This window comes from Microchirus variegatus (assembly GCF_963457635.1).
Source record: "Microchirus variegatus genome assembly, chromosome: 17".
NCBI classification, from domain to species: Eukaryota; Metazoa; Chordata; class Actinopteri; order Pleuronectiformes; family Soleidae; genus Microchirus; species Microchirus variegatus.
In genome coordinates this window covers 13,286,021-13,309,787 of record NC_139818.1, presented here as the reverse complement: position 1 = coordinate 13,309,787, position 23,767 = coordinate 13,286,021, and the positions used below count along the sequence as shown (strand labels likewise).

General features: G+C 39.9%; 1 protein-coding gene across 1 annotated transcript in view; it reads right to left on the bottom strand.

The window, feature by feature from the left end:
• Positions 1 to 222: 222 nt before the first annotated feature.
• dock1 (dedicator of cytokinesis 1) overlaps positions 223 to 23,767 on the bottom strand; it is a 176,055-nt gene continuing 152,510 nt past the window's right edge. The window contains exons 42-52 of the mRNA XM_083904018.1: positions 23,436 to 23,517; positions 20,181 to 20,265; positions 18,980 to 19,066; positions 17,236 to 17,412; positions 15,567 to 15,650; positions 9,113 to 9,250; positions 6,581 to 6,723; positions 5,999 to 6,200; positions 4,109 to 4,289; positions 2,839 to 2,990; positions 223 to 894 (exon numbers count right to left, since the gene is read on the bottom strand). Of these exons, the coding sequence (XP_083760144.1) occupies positions 799 to 894; positions 2,839 to 2,990; positions 4,109 to 4,289; positions 5,999 to 6,200; positions 6,581 to 6,723; positions 9,113 to 9,250; positions 15,567 to 15,650; positions 17,236 to 17,412; positions 18,980 to 19,066; positions 20,181 to 20,265; positions 23,436 to 23,517 (1,427 nt within the window). The 3' untranslated portion in view covers positions 223 to 798. The remainder of the gene's footprint in view (positions 895 to 2,838; positions 2,991 to 4,108; positions 4,290 to 5,998; positions 6,201 to 6,580; positions 6,724 to 9,112; positions 9,251 to 15,566; positions 15,651 to 17,235; positions 17,413 to 18,979; positions 19,067 to 20,180; positions 20,266 to 23,435; positions 23,518 to 23,767) is intronic.

Here is a 23,767-nt window from a genome sequence, read left to right as displayed (position 1 = left end):
TGTATCGGACGCTGTGGAGAAAAATCATGAAGCAAAATCATTACTTTTCTTAAAAATACACATATTTAATAGTTTATTCAGAAGTGTTGTCAGTAGTGAACCTGGGTACAGTCAATATAATGGAAATCCAGGGTTACAGCAATGTAGGATAAGGTCTGAGCCAGGATGATAATGTGATAATGAAGTTAAATGCATGTGCACTCCACAAATTCAACCGTTAAAATCCATGACAGAAGCTCACACAAACACCGTCAAGTCCCCGTCTATTCAAATCCCCCAGGCCCTTTTTGTTTCATATAAATGCCACATAATCTAATGGTGTGTTAATACAAAAAGAGTCAAGACAAAGTCACATATGAAAAACCTGAAATAAAATCAAAACATATATACAAACCTCTGTACATAGTGGGAATAAAAAGATAATAGAACTTTAATGAGATATGTACTCTCGTATAGTCGAGAGAGAGGGTCACTATGAGAGAAGCTGCTGGTCGGAGCTTATTTGTCTGAACACAATCTCACGTCAAGGTAACGTCTCCAAGTGGCATCTGCAAATTCAGTGACTGCTCGTCTGTGCAACATGCTCCCTGTTGCAGACGGCATCGTCGTCAAAATGAGGAGCGGGAGGAAAAATGAAAAGAGGGACAATAAGAAAAGGGGGCGGGCTGAAGTGAGGTATTCATCTTGTCAAGCTAGGATGGGAGAGCGAGGAATGTGTGGGTAACAACGACCGCTTTTCAGGGGGAACTTTTGTTGTGTTGTCAGTGTGTTGTTTGGTCCTACTGTCAGTGTCTTTGTTTACTGTACAATTCCTGAATCGATGGACGCCTGCTTCCTGGTGGTCTTGGGAGGAGGTGGAGGAGGGGTCTTGCTCGGCAAAGGAGGCGGAACGTGCTGCAACGAGACAAAGTAGAAAGGATTAATTTTTTTTACTCAAGTCAAGAGAACTTGTCTTTTCACAAAAAAAAAAATATTTATATATTTTTTAAAAATTCAGATTAAAAGCTGCCATCCCTCCAAGAATGATTGACAGGACATTTAATACAAAAGCAAATGCCAGGATCAGCTCACAAACCCTGTGTGACAGATTAAGTGGTCATGGTGCCTTCAAGTGTCACACTGAATGTTTGTCAGACTTCATGTTGAACCTCAGCCAATCACATTTTGCCGTCTGCATGACTGTGCTGAACAGAAGGGGCAAGAGACCGACTTTCTCGAGCAAGAATCTGTGGCTTTTTTATATCAAAACAAACACTAAATCGCTGTAACAAAGTGAATGATTAGATTAATATTATGTTGTAACCTGCTCCATTGAGGCTGTTAATGTCTGACACTGTAAACCAGTCTATACCATGTATGCTGAGATTCTAATCTTTTATTAAAAAATGACATTTCATTGGTAAAGCTGTAATTATTGGTGATTTTTGTTGTTGTTGTTGTTCTTATTCTGCCTTTCTTTGTGAGCAAAAACTATGTTTACTAACATTATTTGTCGCTGCATCTTTCATCTGAAAAAAGGCTCTGCCAAATATTATTATAATAAAAAATAAGTTTTTTTTTTTTTTTTAATGTAACAGACATTTGTTTTAGTCAAATTATGTCCAGCAGCTTCTCTCGTTCCTCTCTACTCATCTGTGCTTCATTCCAGTGATCAAATCCCAGAGCTGTGAGTGGAGAGGGAGAAAGCGTCATCGTGGGGAGGGAATTTTAAAAGAGTGGATGGTGAATGGGCAGACAGCTGCAGGGCTCAGGATTTTTTTCCTCCGTCCTCAGATGTTTTTTGTTCATTTAATTTAGATTATTCTCCTCATTATAAGTAATATTCTCCTTATTACATAATATAACACTTCAGTTGGTTGGAGGTTACCAGGAGTCCTGTTATTGGGTTTATTTTTTAATCTATTTTTATCCCTTTTCTTTTGTTTACTTTGTTTTTGAAATAATGACTTTTTGCTAATAAAACCAAATTATAATTGGCTAAACTTGTGGCGTCCTATGTCCAGTCTCCTATTGAGCCACGTCTGTATCGCCTAAGGGAGGCCGTAACACAAACTATAATGATGTTTTTTTACTAACATCCATTGTAACCATGTGGTATTTCAGGAACTTAAACTCCTAAAATACTTGAAACGGTTGATTTGACAGGAGAGAGTGTGAAATGTGTCCCTCAGCCAACACATCCTTTAAAACACCCGAGTTTACAACAGACAACGAACAATGCTTGTCAATGACCTCACTTCTGCCTACATTAAGGACTGTAAATAAAGAACATCTGCTCTCACTACACTGCTGTCAGTCCGCTGTCACACTGTGAGTGTGTGAGTGTGTGTGGCTCTGTCTTACTTCCTGTCCACGGGCTGTGACAGTGGATAAATAAGATTAGTTAACAGAGTGGCAAGGAGAGAAGGCAGCCAGCGTAGACGACGTGGCTGAGTGTGAAGAGATGAGCCGCTTATTAACAGTGGGAGAGCTCCTGATGGATGTAAGAGCTAAAGTAATCATCCAATCAATCACGTCTGAGCGCCGGGGCCTGGCTGAAGGGGAGCAAAAAATAAATAACCACAGGGTGGACATTGGACAGTTCTTCCCTGCCGACTGACTGATGCGTACACTCTTCTGTGACACAGATTACCAAAGTGAAGCATGCACGGAGTACAAGTGTAAAACATACACTCAGAACACGCACACACGCAGAGGCATGAATGTCATGAGTGTGCAGGGTCAGGGGATTGTGGATGAGGTTGACTGAAATGTCAAATGAGTGTAGCAGCATCTTGTTTTATTGTAAGTAGCCAGCATCATTAAGGAGCTCCTCTCAGGCCTAATTAAAACACCTACCCTTTGATGTGGCGGAGGTGGCGGAGGCGTCGTGGGACTCGTCAAGTCTTGATTATCGAGCAGGTTGCCGTAATCAGCCGTGCTGCCTTTCAGAGGCAGCGGAGGAGGAGTTTCACCCTTGTCAGAGTGGCCCATCCCGTTGAGCTCCAGACCTGCACGGAGTACATCAGCTCACATTCATCATCGAAATGTATTACTGTGTATTAAACAGCACGTCTGCAATTTCAGGTCTTCCATATGCAACCATTGTGTTGTATCCAGTTTTCGGAGCCATCAACTGGAGGTCCGCGGCACACTTTTTTACACATTTTTCTTGCAAACGTCCAACTTTACAGACATGAAATACTGAAATGTTGACAATAATAGGATGAAAGTCGTTCAGTCGCGTCATTAAATGTCTCTTTAAAATCTCTCTCTATGAGCCTGTGCGTGAGAAAGCAATCCGTGTCACTTTTTAGTAGCGTCTGTATCACAATGCAAAGAAGTTGAATAAATCTCACGCAGTAATTGCAGGCTCTTTGCTTTAGTAATGAGCACGCTTAATGAGCAAGTTAACACACACACACAGCCATTATGTGTGATCCTGGTGTTAGCAGCCAGCACAGCCATAAAGAGACAGATTTAGAGGTAAATCTGCGGCGCTGACAGTTTTCATTTGCATGGTGAATTATGGAGGTGTAGATATATATATATATAACACCTACAGTTGCACTATGTTTGAGATTTAAATAAAGTATCCATGTACCTCAGTATGTGCTAATAGTCACTACATTTACATATTTTGTTACAAACTTTTAAAACACATGTAAACACATTAATACAAGTGAACACATTCAGATAATGGAATATACCTAATGAATAACCTCGGGGCTTTGACCCATAAATACCCATAGAAACAAAAATGTTTTTTCCCCACATTTTTTGGACTGAAGAGAGCAAGTTTATGCTGTTTTCATGTTAATAGACGGTAGAAAGACACATAAAGGTGCTTGGTACCAAAGTGGTCTGTGACATGACAGGTCAACCTGAAAACGACCAATAATAACAGGCTCTGGGTGGGTTTTATTGCCACCTAGCATAACACAGTCAGGACACACTTCCCTCCATAAATCCATTGTTTGCAAGTGCTTCTATACTGACACAAGAGCAGATTGTCCAATTAAATGACGTGGTGAATCTACAACCGAAGCTTGACTTTATTGTGCACGGCAATATAATCGGGCGATCGGACGGGTGCGAGCGAGTGCATGGATTATAAATTTGCTCTTACTGGAAACAGTGTGCAGTGCGCTAAAGGAGAGTTTGCTCCTGGGCGTGATGGGTGGGGGTCCCGGTGAGGCAGAGGAGTTGGAGGAAGAAGAAGGAGGCCCCGGGGACACCGAGAGGCGGCGGTCTCCACCGATCTGGCTGAGAACTTGACTCCTTGGCCTCTGAGGCCGTAAGGGACTGATCTGTGTGAAGATAAAGAAGATGTTATCACTGAGCACGCAATGTGAAACAGACAAAACTATGTAAAGAGTCTAAATGAACATTGTGGCAAAAGAAATAACAGCACAAGAAAATATTCATATTTACTTTCTGTGTTGCTAAATGTGAAACCACAGGGAAGAAATTTCCTGGTTGTGCTGCTTATCTTTGCTTCAATATCAATACTAACCTGCAAGGCTGCTTCATCCTTGCTTTATAATAGCTGGTGTTTTAATATGAAAACATACTGTACATGTAATGATGGATTTTCCACACTGTGAACAAATATCTCTGTAACTGTTCAGGGTCAAAGCAAACAGCCAGCACTGAAAACACACACTGTTGTTATTTAAATTGTTTTAAATAACAACATTTGTATTAAAATAGTGATTTTAGTAATTTTCTATTTGTTCCGTTTCCACTGTTCCAGATGGTCCCTATCTCCTGCTACTGCTTGGTGACCCCGAGAGACCCCAGGGTGCTCGTCCCCTTGACCCCTGAGGCAGGAAGCTCACATCACAAACCAGACGGCTCCACCACTGTCAGGGCCCTCAGCCAACCCCCACCCTTTGGATCCCATCTTTGTGCTTATCTTAACGCAGTTAGCCAGGGAACATTCCCACTGGGCATGCAGAACAGGGTGATACCTCTGCTGTAATGGACACAGCAGGGTGGAAGAGGACATGAGCAGCAGACAGCGGGGGGAAACAAAGAGAACCAAGATGAGTAGTGAAGGAGTGAATGGTGGAAAGTTTGGGGGAAATAAGTAAATAATGATAAATAAAAGACTTGGAATTAGTTGAAAATATGGCTATGAATACATGTCAGAGATTCACTGGTTATTGCAAAGCATAGAAATTTCACTGACAGATGCTAAACAGAGAGAAGCTATTTGGAGGTCTATAATGGAAAGGATGCAGGCTTTGGGATATTCCACCTGTTTGAGCTTGTTTGTTCAATCAAATCAATTATTTTTTTTTTTAAATCATCACATCGATAAAAAAACTGTGGTGTGTTTTTTTTAAAAATAGAAACAAATATCCATTAGATTCAAGTTCACACAACACTGATTAAGCCCTTATGGCTCTCAGTATGGTGGTGTTTAGATCACGCATTGACATTCCCACACAGAAAATTATTTATTTTATGTGAAGACAGACAACAGTGAACTTGTTAAAGCGAGAAAAACTGCAAACTTTATCTGCAAAAAGGTTGGACTCTGATTAACAACACGAATTATGTAAAATGTTTCAGAAATCAATTCCACTGCTCAAAAAACAGCATTCAGACAGGACAGACTATTTCTTACACCCGTCTGACCCTTGAGCTACGTATACACACAAACGCTTCCTATCAGTCAAGTCTGATAGCTTTGCTTGACGGAGTCCATTATCAAACAGAGGTAGAGTGAAAACATCAAAAACAACAAAAATAGACTGTTTACGCACTGTAGTTTGAACAACATCAAGAAATGAATGTCAAAATGCTGCCCGAGAGAGCACTAAGCTTCAAACACAATACAATCCACAGAAGCCTGTCAAAACACGACCACCATCTTCCTCATTTTCCTCCTTTTGAACCATGATTATCCATACTTAAGCAGTAGGGCAGGACAGATAAAATAAAGAAGGGTTCAGAAAAGCAACAGACAGAGAGAAGAGTTACTAATGGTAGAGACAAAAAGAGAAAATACCGTCTCTGAGAGTATGACAGCCTCAGGTGGCTGCTGCAGTTGGATCTCCGTGGTCTTCATCTCCTTATCAAAGATCTCCTGGTGCTTACTGTTCCTCTTCTCCTTCTTTTTCTCTTTGCGCTCCCTCTCAGATTCGTCGCGGTCCAGCTTGTCCTGAGACTTGGTGTGCAGCTTCTTTGGCAGGAGAGGCTCCAGGGCAAAGCTGGAGAAAAGACAACGTGATTTTTGTCAATCAATCTCCTTGCCCTTGAAGCAGTTATCAGCAGTCTGCTGGCTGGGGATGCAAAACACTCTCTGTATGTACTTATTTAAGATTAGTACAGACTTTCATATGCACTCAAATTCCAATAATAGTGTCAAATTAAAAGGAATAATTAAATAGCTAAAAATATGTTAAATGGAATTTAAGTGGTAAGTATTTACTCTTCACAACCTTGCACATCCTGAGAAAATCTCTTTGAATTAAATCAAAATGCAAACCTCTGCACAGGTACGTAACCAAATTACTGACAATAACTCAAAAACAATTCTTAAACTCGACCAGGGTTCGACTGTATTTCATGCCCTGAAGTATTGCGTTACCCATCTGAGCCTGGCCTGGACGGGGAGTTGTCAGAGGAAATGGAGGTGACCGACGCCACGGACAGCGGCCGCTGGGAAGAGGGCATGGTGAAGGAACGCACCATGGAGTGTGGGCGAGACCCCCGTCGCTCATCGGCTGCAGGCTGAAAGAGCAGAAACATACAGGAAAAATTCATGTTAAAAGTCACCGTCTCTCTGTGGTTTAATGGTCACTCTCTTCTGCACCATAGTCCATAGTGAACATCAGCATTTTTAGCTTGAAGCGATATAGAAGCTGCTGATCTTCTGCTGCCTCATTCGTTAAGTTTGTGTCACTTGGGTAGATCCATACTAAATATGACAAAAATAAAATATTAAAATAACTGATGGGGACAGCTGTGGATCTTAAAGTCAGAGAATAACAGATTTGAGTGAGTGGTTTCGTCAAAATTTAGTCTACAAGTAAGAAACAGTGGCTACCATAATCTTAAGATATCGTAGACAAAAGACATAATCCTAAACACAAATCCACTGACATTTTAACTACTCAAACGTTCACGCAGTATGAAGGTTTTATAATAATGTAAGATATGCAATTCAAATATATTTACACTTTATTTTACTGTACAGCATTTAATCTTGAGACACTGTGCAACAGTACGTCTATCACGTCATAACAGCCCACATTTCTTTTTACTTCATATTTCTATAAAAATTACACATTGTTTTGTGAATAATAATGTGCATCTTTTCCTGGCAATATTACTTTCAAGGTCTTTTTTTTTATGAATACCTTATTCATAAAAATACATTGCCCAAGCTCGCTAGCTCACAATGTCCTTGTTATTCCCAAACTGCTAAGTCTTACCCTTGGTGTTTGCCCACTGCATATATTGAGACAAAGGGATATTTCGGGATGGGAGTTAACATGGACAGATTAAAAGGACAGCAGCGTTTCTCTCAGCATATATACATTAACAGACCTTCAAACGCAGCAAAAACATTTGGTGTCAGCAGCTTTAATGATGAGTGCTGCATTTTAAGAGTAAAGAAAGGGGCCACTGAACATTCATTAGGATAACCTTATTAACTGACCCTGGAAGGGGATGGATTTTTCTTATGTTTGAAAGGTCACCGTCCTCTTCCCTTCAATTGAGTGAAGAGTCCTATACCTCAGGTAAGGTGGAGGTAGGAAGTTTTTTTTTTTTGGTTTGGCCAAGCAAACAGTTAAAGCTGTAATGAAGGACAGATGGCAGATAGTCCTGTTCAGTAGTCTATTGTAAGATTTTGTAGAGAAGCAGCTTTTGTAAATATCATCATAAGCTGATCATTATTGTGCTAATAAAGATGTTTCTGGTAAGCAGCAGTGACATCCCATAAGCATCTTAAGTTCTGTTTTGAATTCTCTTGGTTGGTGATTTGACGAGCAAGACAGAGTGAGGTTTCCTCCGTTTGGATGATATTAGCTGTCAATCACACTGGTGTCCACTCATACGTTCCGTGATATATCTTCAATATTCCTCTAAATGAGAAAATAATTTATGGTAAATGGTTTGGATTTATATAGCGCTTTTCTAGTCTTGATGACCACTCAAAGTCGCTTGACACCACAGTTTTGCCCGATTGCTCAAGGTAGGGGTGGGGGAAAAAAATTGGTTCACATAGAAATCGCGATTCTAAATAAATAAATTCATAAACTTCACAAATCGATTTTTTGAAAAAAAGGCAGCTAGGCTTTTATTTATGCAAGCTTTTTTTTGTACAGTAAGTAAGTTTTTATTTGTTTTGAATGAATAAATGTTAACTTTGTCTTGTTTGCCTTTGTGTGGTCACATTATCACATTATCTTATACAAACTGTATTGCTTTGATGCCATAATTTGCCTAAACACACTATGCATTGTATCAATTTTTTAATCGAGAATCGATTTTGAATCCAATCGAATCGTGAGACACCCAAAGATTCACATCCCTAGCTCAAGGACAGACTGGCATGTAGACTAGCAGAGCCCAGAATTGAACCCACAACATTTGAGTTGAAAGACGACCCCCAATTAAAACATTTACAAAACTGACATCAAGTTCTGTTAAAGAAGAAGAACCGGAACCCAAGATTGAGAGCATTAACTCCTCAGGAAAATGTTTGCAAATGTTATAAATCAAGTGAGAAGGAGGAGCAGAGCAGAGTCGCCTCCCTAGTGGCTATTAAATCTATTCTTATTTTCTGGTTGTTCTCAATAAGCAAACTGGAAGATTATACCCACATTTTTATATACATATATATAAATAAGGGGATATGGACATTTTAAAGGGAGCAGGGTCTGTTTGCCTATCTCTTGGTTAGCTATTCCTGTCCTCTTATACAGAACATTAGAGAATGACTAATTGATATTGTATGATATATACAGTATATATATTTTTTAAGTAAGGTTATTTTTCATGGAAATAAAATAGAATGTGAAACTGTATCAAAGATGAGTGCTTAGTACCTGCACAAAGCAGCACAGCAGTTTTGATGAAACAGAGAAGGTCATAATCACGTAAAAGCTCTTACCAGGGACTTCACGCCGTACTGTTTCTCCACCTTCTCCCGCAGCTGCTTGAAGCAGGCCTCCAGGCGGTCATGGAAAGGCCTCAGCGCCTCCGTGACCTTTTCTCCGTGAATGCGAACACCTTCAGCAAGGTGCGGGATCTAGCAGATCAAAACAGCGATGTAAAAAAAATTTAATAAATAAAAAAACCTTTATACAGTATATACCCTTGAGACATGAGAGGTTAGCTGCACGGTGGTTCTTCTGTCATTGGAGGATTACCCTAGCACGTATATCCGATTTAATGCACATGACCTCCGGCCCCCTGGCAGTGCTTACTCAGCAGCAGCAGCAGTGAATGTAAATCATGTCAAGTGTGTCCGTGTGCACAAGGGGGGAATATCAGAGCAACTTCATCGAGATGATAGTAGATTATACAGAAGGCTGTTGCCATGACACCTCCTCCCCATCCTCCCCACACCAACACCAACTCATCATAACACAGGTATAACCAACACAAAGGAGCATAGACAAAATGCAGGTAATGCAGTGCATGTAATGGATATTTTCCTCTTCACCTCTGATGCAGATAATACTGCAATGCACCTTTTAGGCACACTGCTGCCTCTCACACTGTAAACAGCTGGTGATTAACAACATTTTAACAGGCGCATCTCAGGTAGACAGAGAGTGAGTAAAACTGCTGAAAACCAGTAATTAGAAAACCCCAGTGCTACATTCTATGTCGGCAAGCTTTGCTGACTAATCGGACAAACGGGGAGCATCATCCCTTGAGGAGTGAGCGTTCCTTTTGTTCCTGCTGGATCTCAAGGTGGTGTTTTTGTGTTACACGCCATCTTTGGCTGTGGTCGGGTGGAGAAGAATTGCACAATCGCTTCACCACAAACCAACACATATGTTAGGAGTGGCAATAACAGACCTTTTCTTTCCCCTGGCAACTTAACAAAATGCGTGTGAAACGCTGTTGAAAGTGAAAAGGAAAAAGGGAACGCTTTTATGCAAAAAAACTAAACAAAAAAACCCCCATTAAATATATAATTTAATTCAGCGTTGATATTCATCCACCCAGGTCAAATGAGGCATTTACACAAACAAAGGTGCAGAGTGCATCTTCATTCTAAGTAAGATAGCTTTTACGGCTAACAAATTCACCTCAGCTGTACTCAGAGTACAAAGAAGTGTGTGAAGTATGTGGACCAGTAACAAGAAGACTGTGTGTGTGTGTTAATTTCTTATTCCCTCAAGCTTGTTTGCCTTTCTTCCTTTGCTCTGAGGGCAAACTGCCCCTCCACAGTATGTTCTATCAAAAACGGCCTTCACTGAGTCACCACACAACACCAACTCACTGATGCAACCTTGTGTAATCATCACAAACGTTACATGTTTTATTAACAAAGGGGTTTCCATATGTGGAGGGCTTCATAACAGAGAGGACACGCATCTACAGTGTCTTCTCAAAGGTTTCAGCCATGGCCACACTGACGCATTAGGGAGAAGCTTGAAAAAGAGTCGGTGAACTTGTATCATAGCAGCAAAATCCCGGAATCCTTCTCTCACTGAATGTTTATTTACTGTGCTCCAAAAACACCAAAGCTTTGGCACAGAAAGATAAATGAGAGGAGGCTACAGACTCCCCGCAAGGATTTCCTCTTGTATCAAGGAGCTCCATCATCACCACTGGGATCTCTTAGAGGCAAGAGGTGCAGAGAAGACTAGGCTGACAGAGACAAAAAGTTGAAGGATGAGAGGGGTAGAAAGGCAAAAGGAGGAGAAAGGAAGAATCAGAGGAGTCAGAAGGCCAAAAAAATACAGAAAGAGAAAGAAAAGGCAGTGAGAGTGAAAGCTGAGGCAAGATTCAGTTCTCCCAGGATACCCACATCTTTTTATAGACCGTAGAATGATTGAGTGCGACTGAGTGGTGGCATGGCAACAGAAATCTGCTAGGTGGCTGCATGGAGATAAGCTCATTATGGAAGACACTTTGGCTCAAGGTTGCAAACACCAATACATACAGACATGCACGCATGCACATGCACACACTCCCTCCCTCCCTCTCTCTCAGTAGTTTAATTACTTGTTAAAACTTTTTCTCAAAGTTTTATTCCTCATCAGCAGTCAAACAGAGACAACACATTGATGATTTGGGGATAACAGTAAGAGATATTACCTGATGCTAAGTGCTTATAATTACACAATAGAGACCTGCAGCTGCATTTAGAAAATCCTGCATGGTTTGCAGTTTCCATTCTCAAGCTAATCTTACACCGTTTAACAGTGCATGCTGCAAAAAATAGTATACAAAGGGAAACATAATTTTTTTTAATAGGAAAAACTAGCAGAGTTGGAATACCAGATGCTTAAAAAAATGTGATATGCTTATAAGGAAGGCAAGGACATAGCTTTTCCTTTACGTCATCAGTGGAGATAATTATTGACTAACTTTATAAAATATAAAAAAAATGTCCTGATTAAAACATTTCTTTAACCACTTACTTTAACACCATTTCATATAAAACTAACAAATCCAGACAAGCCAAGCATTAGACCAGTGGCTGTGAAACCGAACCGCAACATCCAAAAGCTGTAGAGCCAGAAATGTTCTCAGTCGATGGATCAACTTTGATAAAAAGTGGTTAAATACTGGACACATGTTGGTAAAAAAAAAAAAAGTGAGACACAATTAAAGTGCTTGTGTTGTTACCATGCTTCACTTGTGTATGGACAAAGCCTTAAAAGACAAGCACCCAGTAAAATGTATTACAAGTATTAAAGGTCCCATATTATGCAAAATCAACTTTTTAATCATTTTATACTTATAATTATTTGAGACTCTGGAGGCCCTATCAGTCAACCAAGCACTAAATACCTGGAATTGTTGTCTTGCGGAGCTCCGCTTTGTCCATAAAACACACAAGTGCTGGCGAGGGCAACGGTATCCGATAAAGTCCGCGAAAAGTTCTATTCTTGGCTCCACAGTGCAGCACAGAGTTCTACACAAACTAACTCAGGGGATTTATCTGTCCAGTGGCTACATGTTATATATGACGGCAATGTGCCTGCTAGAGCCTGCAAATGATCACTTTTCAAAACTGCTGTTAGCTCCCAGTAGCCTCTGTGGCTGATGTCATTTCCTATCCCTAAAGTTTTGGTTATTTTTATTTTTTTAAGAGATACTAGACCAAAGCATGTTCATTAGGACAATGATAATAGGACAGGATAATATGACTCCTTTAGGAATTGGGAGCAAAGTAACAAAACAAAAGAATCACCAAGACTTTTCTGTATATCCACAATACACAAACGCAGGTGTCGGATGATATTACCTTCCCTGCTCAGATTTCCATGCACATCACAACATTACAACATAATATAAGCCACACTTTGTAGACACGCAGTGATGACAAATAAAGCCCCGACCCCAAATGCCAATGCTATCAGCTGAAAAGAAGTATGAAAGAAATGGCAATGCAGCATCACTGACTTTGAAATGTTTGGTGTTAAGACTAATGATGACACATTTCATGAAGATCTGTGAGACGTTCCCAGACAAATGTGAGCTGGACAGACTATTATTTAGAAGACTGAGTTTTTGGAGACCCCCGCCCCAAAAAAATGGCACATGCTGAGGATGTTGTTGATGCCCTGGTGAAAACAGGGGCCTTAGGTTTTGTGACTGAATTAAGATTCCCTTATCAACTTAATACAAAATGGATAACACTGCTGTGAGAAGTTTATGACACATGTTTGCTTCTTCTAATGAGAAAAAAAACAGAGAAAACACCTACTTTATATTTGTCAGGGAGTCTTTTAAAAATACTTAATATCCTGATTTCCAGCTGCTCATTTCCTCTGTAATTACTCGGCGAGGACAATGTGCGTTTCAGAATAACAGCGCGCGCTCTCGCTCATTCCTCCTCGTTTAATTTGGAGCAGTCTCATCCTCGTTTGTCTCATTTAGACAAATTCAAGACGGGTGATAAGCGAGCACACTGGCTCTGGCAGGGAGACAACTGACGGCGTTTCAAATCAGCAACCCCGCTTTACTCATCTCGTTTCAAATGTTGCTGCGTGTACGTTTGCTGCTGTGGGCGCTGTAAACACATCTCTGCCTTATTCATGATGTTGCTCTGTGATGATGATGCGATGATCACACCGAACCACTCCAGTGGCTATGAAAGAGACATACTGCCACAATTTCAAAGACTTATGTGAGGGACATTTTTTTAATTTGACACAGCTGCCGGGACAAAGTTATTATCCTCATACTGGTACGACTGGTGTGTGTAACAGAGCTGTTGCTAATTAGCACTGGAGGTTGTGGGTGGATGAGCATTTCAACACTGCAGTGTGATTTTTAGCACTGTTTTCCTCTAGAAAATGACGTCTAAATCAAAACAAATATTCAAAAAAAAAAAAGTCTGTTTTACATTGTCATTGTTATTCAGTGCTTTTGCTTCAAGTTGAATATAAAAATAACTGATAGAATATATACTCCAACTGTGTCAGATATAATGTATTTATGAGATTCGCTTCTCCCCCACAGTGATGAAGTACTGACACATTTATTTTTAGGGTATCTTCACCTGCTTTGTCAACTCCTCCAGTCAGGTTGTGCCTACATTTTGCAACATTGACACAAAGATAATCTTGAAGGATCGACTAATAGGAAAAGGGGTTATTTTATGACAGTAATCATAAAAACCAGATGACTCTGGCGCTTCAAGCACCGAGACATACTTCTGTCACAAATCACTGTGTCTTAAAAAGGAGAAAACGTTTCACAAACTTTTCAGACTTGAGTTTCACCAGAGTTATGGAACACAAACATCCCCCCTATTTTTGAGCAACAAAGAAAGAACCCACTGTTGCAAATTCAATTAACCTCCTGGCAAGTAGCAGTAGGAAGCAGACAGAAAAAAACTTGTATATCTGCTAAACTTCAAGGTGAGCCACAAGACAAAAACAATGACTTCCAAAACATCACAATGCATTTTTTTTTACCTTACAATAATAGCTTAGATGGGTCAATGCCTTGTAATACGGAGAATGGGGGCTCTTTCATTCCCACTCTGCATCTGAACCGCTATCCTTGCACTATTATAGTCAGTGATTCAAACTGTCAGCTCAAGAGTAACACTTATAAAAATACTTCACCAAATTTTTTTTACTCATTTTCAGAGATAAATGTGTCATGTGATTATCAAACGGCCACTCTGTGACTCATGTCTCATTCTCAAAACAACAGAGGAAGTCATAAAATAAAATTGACTATTAGTCACTTACTTCAAAAAAAAAAAAAAAAGCCATACGCTGCTCTTCACTGAGTTTATATAGTTAAATTATAACAATTGTTCTGAGCAGAAGAAGGATCTTCAATGAGAAAATAAACAATATTCTATCACTGTAAGAGAATGTGAAATACACAAACACAGCAGCATCACAAGGATCTTAATTTCATTCTTCACTTGACCAAGTGGAAAAATGGGTGAACCAGCCCTTTAGTTGTTATCAGCAAAATTTGCCATAGAGTGACACTTTCAAATTATGCAATTAAGCAAGAAAGAAAGAAATCAACACAATCCCAAAGACTGAAGGTGTTTCTCTGTCTTTTTGTAGTTTATGAATCAAGGAACAGCTCCCAATGAACTTCAGATCTGCTGAGTTTCAAAGTAAGTTGTTAAACAGCACATGTTGAGATGTGTGTGTGTGCACACTTTGTGTGCTGTGTTCGCACTTCTCTCAGGCTCAGTAATGGTTGCAAAGCCCACAAACACTAACAGTGCTGATCTCTCTCCACAAAGCATCGCCACAAACTTCAGAATGTGTGCTTCAGCACACTCGCTCACTTCATTTTATGTCACTGAGCACTCTTGCCCGTACACTCTTACGTTCCTCATATGATATTACATTTTCAGCTGTAACCTTTTCAGGGTGATTTTGCAGAAATGGCAGCGGCAACATTTCACAAATAACTATCCTACAGCATTTTTAGTCTCTGGTATATCTACAGTGCATTAAGGACTTCCTAATGCTAAATCACACTGCCTGGTATATACAGAGCCGCAAGGTGGTTCGTGGCTCCTAAATATCTTGTGTTGATTCAATTAGTGAACTTCTTAATTTTAATCATTTATGCGTATAAGGTCAATACATTTTAATCACCTGGCACACTGAGAGGAATAACCCAAAGCAAATTTACACAAATTACGAAAGCTCAATTATGATGAAAGGCCAAGTGGCATGAAATTAATTCACATCTCCATACCTCTCATGCTTCCCCCAACCCATCTAATTCATGCTCAGTGTTATGACTGAATGAAAATATTTCACATGTGCAATGGCAAAGAAAAGACCAGAGAATATGATGAAATTCATCACAGACAACGAGTGAAGAGCTAGTTTTACTTGAACACTCGACACTGCAGGTGACCAAATCTGACCATTCGGATCTCTCACCTGCCAGGCAATAAGATCTTTCAGTTTTTCCATCTTCTCAACATCCTCCTGGTGTTCCTGCATGTACTTGTCATTGAAGAAGGCCTGGGGAATAAGGAGAAGAGACGCATGAATTGAAGCAAGAGGAAATGCAGGGGGGGGAGACACAAAAAGAATGATGTGAAACTGTTTGGGATTCGTAAGATGAGAAATAGTTTGTCAAGACATCTGCCTCTCCGCCACCCACTGCACTGTTTCACTGAAATGATGAAGTGACCCAAGGGCAAACAATTCACATTTCACTCCCTGACGTATACGGCACAGTCTCAACAAGACCAATATGAATTGGATTCCAGGTGGTGACTTATGCTGGAAAACCATATGGCACTATTCTTCTTTTTCTCATCAAACAAAAGATAACATTTTTTACTTCAAACTTTTTGCTCCATGAAAAGCTTTTGTGTTTCAGTGAATAGATTGTGCTTCTGGTGAGAAGAATTAGAAATACGATCAACTAGAATTACCACCCTACCATTGCAAGTCGTCACAAAACCGTACGATTTCATTTTCAATCAATATCTGTTCAGATTTACTATGTCTGCCATTAAAAAAAACCTCAAAGGGATTTAATACATTTATTATATGCATCATAGCCCAGGAACAATGTTGTCCGTGTGAATTAGCACCAATTAAACTGTTGAGGTGTATAATTACCTTATTAGTTTGACCCAAAAAACAAACTAAAAACTTAAATTGAGGTATTTACGAGCTTTTCCAAACGCTCTCAACCACAAATACTATTCCCAAGGTCGAGTTAACTTTCATGCTCAAACTACTAGAGCAAAAAATGAAAGTTGCAGAGTGTAATATTTTACAAAATCTCTTCACAAATTGTACCTTCCCTTCCAAACATGTAGGAGAATCTATGGTAGCCTTATATATTGCCGTCATATATAACATGTATCCTCTGGACAGATAAATCCTCTGAGGCTAGAAGTTTGTGTAGGACTCTGTGCTGCACTGTGGAGCCAAGAATAGAACTTTTTGCGGACTTCCGGTTTTTGGATGCTGTTGCCCTCGCCAGCACTCTCGCGTGTTTTACGGACAAATCAGAGCTCCGTAAGACAACAATTCCAGGAATTTAGCGCATTGTGACGTCCCAATGAGCGCAGAAGTCAACAACCCGTGTTTCATCTCCTGTACTTATACTGAGGAGGACCACAACATCAGTGAGTCATCTCTTTTAACACTTTTTTCACAATAGTAGGGCCTCCAGAGTCCCAAGTATTAAGTGATTAATTATTATTTTAATTTATTATTATTAAAACGATTAAAAAGTTGATTTTGCATAATATGGGACCTTTAAATCTCAAAAGGTGTCCATTAAAAACATGGCGGTCCAACTCAGTGACCTGTGTAGAAAAGACCCTCTCCTGATGTAAATATAAATGGATCATACTGTGGTAATGGAAACAACAAATTATACATACACGTGATTGTACAGTCAAAAAACATCTGTGTTATGATTTTATATCCCAATTTCATCTAAATCTTACACACTGGACCTTTAATGGAAACTAATAGAGCAAACAATTCTCATGTTTTCATTGTAAGAATCAGAGGATCATGAAAATGTTCATCTAACAAACGTCAAGTAAGAGACAAGTGACAGTTTTCTCATGATCAATACCTTCTCATAGTTGGTAAAACCACCCATAACAGCTGGATCCACAATTCCATTCAGCAGCATGGAGAGGGGGTTGATGGGAAGGTTGGGGTCAGAGAGATGCCGCTGCACCATGCTGCTGATCTTCTCATTGGTCAACTGCATCGTTTCTATGGCATTTTCCAGTGGACTGATCTCCTCCTGTGCAGCAGAGTAAGCAAAGCTGTCACCAAATGTTTTCAGCACTTAGCTCTTTTAGTATTGTATATACATTCATCACTACTGTCTCTGTAATCCTAAGAATAAAGCATTTTATCTCCACAAACTAGGAGCAGGTTATTGGAAGATGGGCTTTGGAACCTTTAACTAAACACATAAATCACGGAGGATAGAGAGGTAATGAATCATTTTTTTTCACTACACCCATACATAAACCCGCAGCTGTCAAATGAAGATGGATAGTGCATTGGTGTGGGGAATTTCAATTCCCAGGTAGACAAAATATGATTGGCAATTCTGAGGGAAGATAAATAAAAAAAACTGTCATGAATTACACTTCAGTCCAACTCGACACCAATTTCATTACCTGAAGGAATCGAAATTACCTCCTTGCATCCTGCTACTAAGAATTTAGAGAGAACATAAGTGGGCTGCTGAATAAATGTCAGATTTAAACTCCAGCCCCCCAAAAATGAGATGTTGTGCCAAGGAGACAAACCTCCAATCTGTGCCGGTATGTCTGAGGCCAGCTTGATAAAAAGCATTGTCAGATCGAAGGCTTAACTTGGTGAATCTCAGCCCAGTCATTAAGCTTTAAATAGAGAGTCTGACCTCAGGGAGTCGGCCTCTCTCTGGGGCTCGTCTGAAGGGCAAGCTGCTCCTGACAGCATGTTCCAATGAGACTGAAGGGTTCTACTCGCAGGAGTAAACAAGGAGGGGGCGACCAAGTGCTTGTGGTGAAGTGATTGTGGATGTAGCGGTGAGGAAGCCCATTGTGCTGAGCTCAATACCCAAGCTGCCCCTGTTTATGTGGGTGTCATGTGATGATATGTGAAAGCTGTGAACGTGGAGTCGTAAACCACCCTGGCTTAAGATAACCTCTGGGAAGAACGAGTAATTGATTACAGAATACCTACCAAGGATAATTATGCTAAGTAGTGAATTTGTATTGGGACAAACTAATAAAGCAAAGGTCTAAGTGATACTGTGACAGCCCAAATGCTTGATTTAAATATATATTCTTCATTTCGGTTTCAAAATGTCTTTTTGCCATTTTTCTTCAAATGCAGCCAGTCCCTTACTTCTAATTGTCTTCATGCTGCATGATAAATTATTGCGAATGGCTCCAATCTCTTGAGTCCATGGGGAATTGTGTTACTGCATTCATTTCCGTGACTGATCTTAGCCCAAAATGGGGACACGGGCTTGTATCGTCATTAATCAGAAGCTCTCAACTAAGATGTGCTACAGTAAACACTAAAAGAAAGACCACAATTCTCTAATCAACAGATTTTCAATGAGGTAATAAAGATAATTCTATTCTCTCTCTTCTGAACGGTAGTTTCACTCGTATTTGCGAAGCCATTTTCTGTGGACACAAGCTATACTAAGAGTTTGGTGATCAATGAGCGAGAATGTGTCCTGTTGTTACTCCTGGGAGCAGCACGTCTATACTGCTTAAGTGGACAAATCATATTGATTGGCTGTAGATCCTAATCGGATTAGGAGGTCCGTCTGGCACACAGACCCTTCTTCCTCCTGTACGTACCATGGAGACTGACTTGACTTCAAACCAGCGCAGGATGCCGGGGAGTTTGTACGCCGTAGAGTACGTGGTCCTCTCGATCCACATGTTCTGCAGACAAAAATGACGAATAAATAAAAATTCAAGTCTGGTAAAGAGAACTGAAAAACTTCCAGAGGGAGCCCAGTGAAGGTCAGCTGGGGGGACAGAGGCGTCTACTACCTAACTTGTCTGTCTGTGCAGACAAGGTCTGCTCATCGACGACCAAAATAAAAGCTCAAATCATTACATATCTCAAAATGAACAATTCAAAACTATTTTTTAACTTACAAATTATGTCTGTTGACAGGTTTATGAGCAATAGATACCAATCAATTGTCTGCCATGACTGGGATTCCTATCAGTGTGACAGACATTACAGTTAGAGTTAGTCTGAGATGAGTAAAATACATCCTGCTCTGCTCAAGTGATACTAAACATAGAGAGGAACGTGAGAATTTGTCTAATTTCTCTTCCCTGTAATTTGCGACATAGATCTTAAGTGTGGATAAAAAGTAATTTATTAGATGTACTAATAATCCAAAATCAACAGTTACACAAGGCAGAAGGATGTCAGCCACATTATTTATTTTAGATCTTAAAAAACAAAAAGGGAAAACAAACCCTGATAAGAAATGAAAAGAGAATTCTGCTACTGCTACGCTGCTGGTTTACTCTGTAACAAACAACTGCGGTGTATAAAACCTCAAACAATAATCCAGTGACATTCCAAAATAAATTGCAAGACAGGAGGAGCAAATATTGAGAGAGAGAGAACACTCTGAAACCTGGTCAAAAGAGATCCAAATGAAAAAATGAACCCCTTTCATGTTGTTTGCTGCATCTCAGCCTCAAAGATGATAATTTGATCACTATTCTGCCGATATTAAAATGTACCTTGTGTGTGTGTGAGAGTAACAGACCAAAACTTCATTTCAGGGAAAAAAAGGCTATGTGCGGCCTGATACCAATTACTCAGAAAGCAGTGGTTGAGCCCTGAAAATTAAGTGTTTACACACATACACCTTAGTGTTTTTTGTTTTTTTTTACTAGAATTTCAATATCAACCTTCATGTTAATAAACTCAATATTATTATTTTTCACAAAAAAGAATAAACCATTTCAATTAAATTGTTTAGTCAAGTCATGGCAACAACAACAACAACAAAAAAGTCACAGCAATTACCGCAAACTCATTGTCGGGGTCCTTCTCTCCCTTTCTCACTGGCCGGGAATACTGGAATTTATGGACTTCATTTACTGTGTAGAAGCTGTGGAGGGAGAAAATCAGCACCTGAGTAAATTAAAACTGTTATGGGCAATCTACAGCTTGATTCAAAGGTTGATTGCTTTGCTTCGGGTCAAACACAGGACAGGCCCCACTGCTGGCTACCTCTGCCAGGAACTGTGGTATTTAGCATACTAGTTTGGACGAGATGCCTAAGACATGACCTCATCAACATAGAAAAGAAATTCTTTTGGGGACGCACGCATCGCAGAGGACCCCTGATGTTAATTTGACATGTCAGACATATGGAGGTACTGCAGCGTATGTGACAGAGACACAAGATTTGCAGGGGTGAGCTTATAAAAAATTAGAAAAGGTTAATAGACTTTTTAACACAAGGTAAATGATGGTTTTACAAAGTGGCTATAGGAGCAGCTTTCTGGGGCTTACACATGGTCCTGCAAATAGACATAAATGCCTTTTTTCCCCCCTATCTCTCTTAGCATATCTCTTTTTCCTGGAAACCTACACTCACACTTAGGGAGAACAGTACAACTCTATTATGCTCATAGAGCATATTGGATTAGCATTTCCTAAAACCATACCATAATGGTTCAAAGAGCATGGTTTGACTGTCATGTCAAACAACTATGAATAAAATATGACATGACTCTGTGCAGTTCCAAAGCCACTGTCCTTTTACATAATAGTGGTGTGCGCAGATGTGCCGCAACAACATCAGAACACCACAAAAGGCTTTAGTGACATTCTACATAAATAAGTCTTCCTCACTTACAACATTACGCTTCTTTAACACTGAAAATAGCCAGTAAACCTGGGATATTTACACCTGGGTGAAGCTACTTTTTACTATTTTTTTTCATTCAGACGATGATGATGTTAAGGTTGTCAGTATTTTGCATATTTTACATACGTCTCTCTTAAAAACAACTGTTTAGATGATCCGATTGATGAAATAAATGACATTGAGCTCATCCCAAGTTTAAAAAAGTACCTCCATTAACGCTAATGGTTATATGCCCCACAGGGTTGAGCTCTACATTGCATTGGATCGATGACTGAACGCCTAGTTAACACAGTTTAAAAAGGTTTTTGATAAATATTATGGACCTCTGTCTGTGGTGTTGTGAAGGAGGACATGAGACCTGGTAATATTGTCTCTATCCTGAGAGATCCAATCACATGCAGACAGTTCCAAGTTTAGTTCTGAATTGAACATGAAATCTGCATGTATGTCCGACAGTCTCCCTGAATTATTCACAGTTAACTCGTGGAGTGCAGCACTTTGTAAGCCTCAGGTAAGGTTAGTTTAAGGTTTTTTAAATGTGCTTTATAAATACACTGGATTGGACTGGAACGTCCATAGCTGCCTATAAACAATCAGGAAATAATGTACATTGATGTGGGGTGATTAGAATGTCATGGCAAACGCACAGAAAAGAGGGAAATATTTCAGTGTGAACCCAGTTTCAGCATCAGCAATGCCAAAAAATGCTTCTCTAATACTGGGCCCAGTGTTTATGGAATTATGTGTGGAGGATTTACTCCCATCTTCTCAGCTAAAGCTCAAGAATCCAGATCTGTGCATATTTAATCTCTCCACCTGTTTATTCCTGAGCATGCACTTTCCCAAAAGTATTGCTCCGCAATTACTGCATTTATTTTAAATTCATCTTGCAATAACAAATACTTATTTCACATTGCTGTTTGACAAAATTTTTTGGCACTTCTCAAAGCTCATATGTCGATTTATTTGTAACCACTGTCACAATATATACACTGATGAAAAACCGGTTTCTTTTTGTAATGATTAGAATCACATTGCCTGTTAAAAGTAGCGCTTTGAATGACTCGGTTTTCCCCTCCGACTCTCACAGACAGACAAACACATTGACATCAGTGTGTGTGCTAGATCTGATCTCATGTTTCACAGGAGATATCAGGTGTGAACAGTCCTATTTCATGCTGTCCTCGTGTGATCAGATCACTGAGGACGGATGTTAATATCAGCTCTGACAGGGCAATAGTGACCATTAGCTATTCCCTACTGTGAGAGGTCACAAACGGCACTCACCATTTAATGAACATGATGAGGCCCATTTCCATATTAGCTGAAAAGTGTGGCATTAATTTAACTTTTTTTTTTTAAAAAGGACTGAGCTTCTGTTCTAATAAACAGATTAACAAAGCAGCATTAAATCATCTGCACTACACCACTTGGACCTTTTACATGTCATTAGCTGGCAAGCCAGAGATGATGGTCTGGACAGAGCAAGGTCAGAGGAGGGGACGTGCTCTGCTTGCTGTTGTGACCTTTGGCTCAAACAGCTCAGTCTAATTGCTATGCACTGTTGATCTTTTGCAATAAAGGAAAGAATAAATGAGAATATGCAGAAAGACGGGGACAAAGAGAAAAAGACACCCAAGAAAAACACTGAAAGCTGGAGAAAGAAACAGAGTTGGCAGAATAAGACACACCACCAGACAGGTGATGTGGAACAATCTTCACGGACTCTCTGAACACGGTTATCTGATGTAGGATATTAACAGTTGTATATTCCAGTCAGAAACACTTAGCAAACAACAGAGTGGCGAAGGGATCATTGTGGGGGAATGTGACTGATGCTGCAGGCCTGCGATAAGATCAGTGCCCAGGTATATTTGCCAAAAGGATTTTCCAAGTAAATGTCTTCTTTTAATTATGTCCAGTGATGCGCTGGATGGCGCTTCAGAGTGAATTTGCACAGCTGAGTGATGCGGAGCATGGCTGGCGTGCAGATTGGGCAAATAAGGATTGTATGGGACCGAGTGTTTGCTGTGGACCTGATGCATGACACAACGGTATTAATGATGTCAGAGAAACAATGTTGTACTTGGCACAGTGACTGATAGCAGATGGCTGTTGCAAGTTAATGACCGCAAGAACGGCAAAAGGTCAAACGCTGTTTGTTCTGCACAGACACATATTTATATCAAGGTTTAATTGCCTCCACCTCAGCAGTGCTCAGCACACCATACTGCAAAAAAAAAAAAATCAGTGTGCACTTCTTCATGTCATCTTAATAGTTTTTGAGTGACTGGAGAAAGTAAATTGGACTCGGCTGGATTGAAATGCGTGCTGTGCGACTTTTGAGATATCATGCACTGTAATTCTAAAGAAACAAATGTGCATGGAGGGGATATCCTGCTTACCTCACTATTTGTTCAGAGACAGGCTTGTTTTGGAACTTGGCAGGCAGGTCCAGGATGGGTTTCACTGTGAAACACTGGATGTCTTAAACAGAAACATCAAGGATATAAATGAAACTGAAGTGAATTCAACTCAGGTCCTAAAGCTGATTATAAGTCAATGGAATTGTTAATGTTCAGTGAAATAAAATTGTAAACCATTTTCCTATAATTCTCTAAAGCAATTTCCTGAGATCCACTAATACACAATAATGCAATTTTGTATAAAATCCATTATTTTCTAAGCAATGATTTGATGGCAATTATTGGAGAAATATATATATTACAAATAAGAT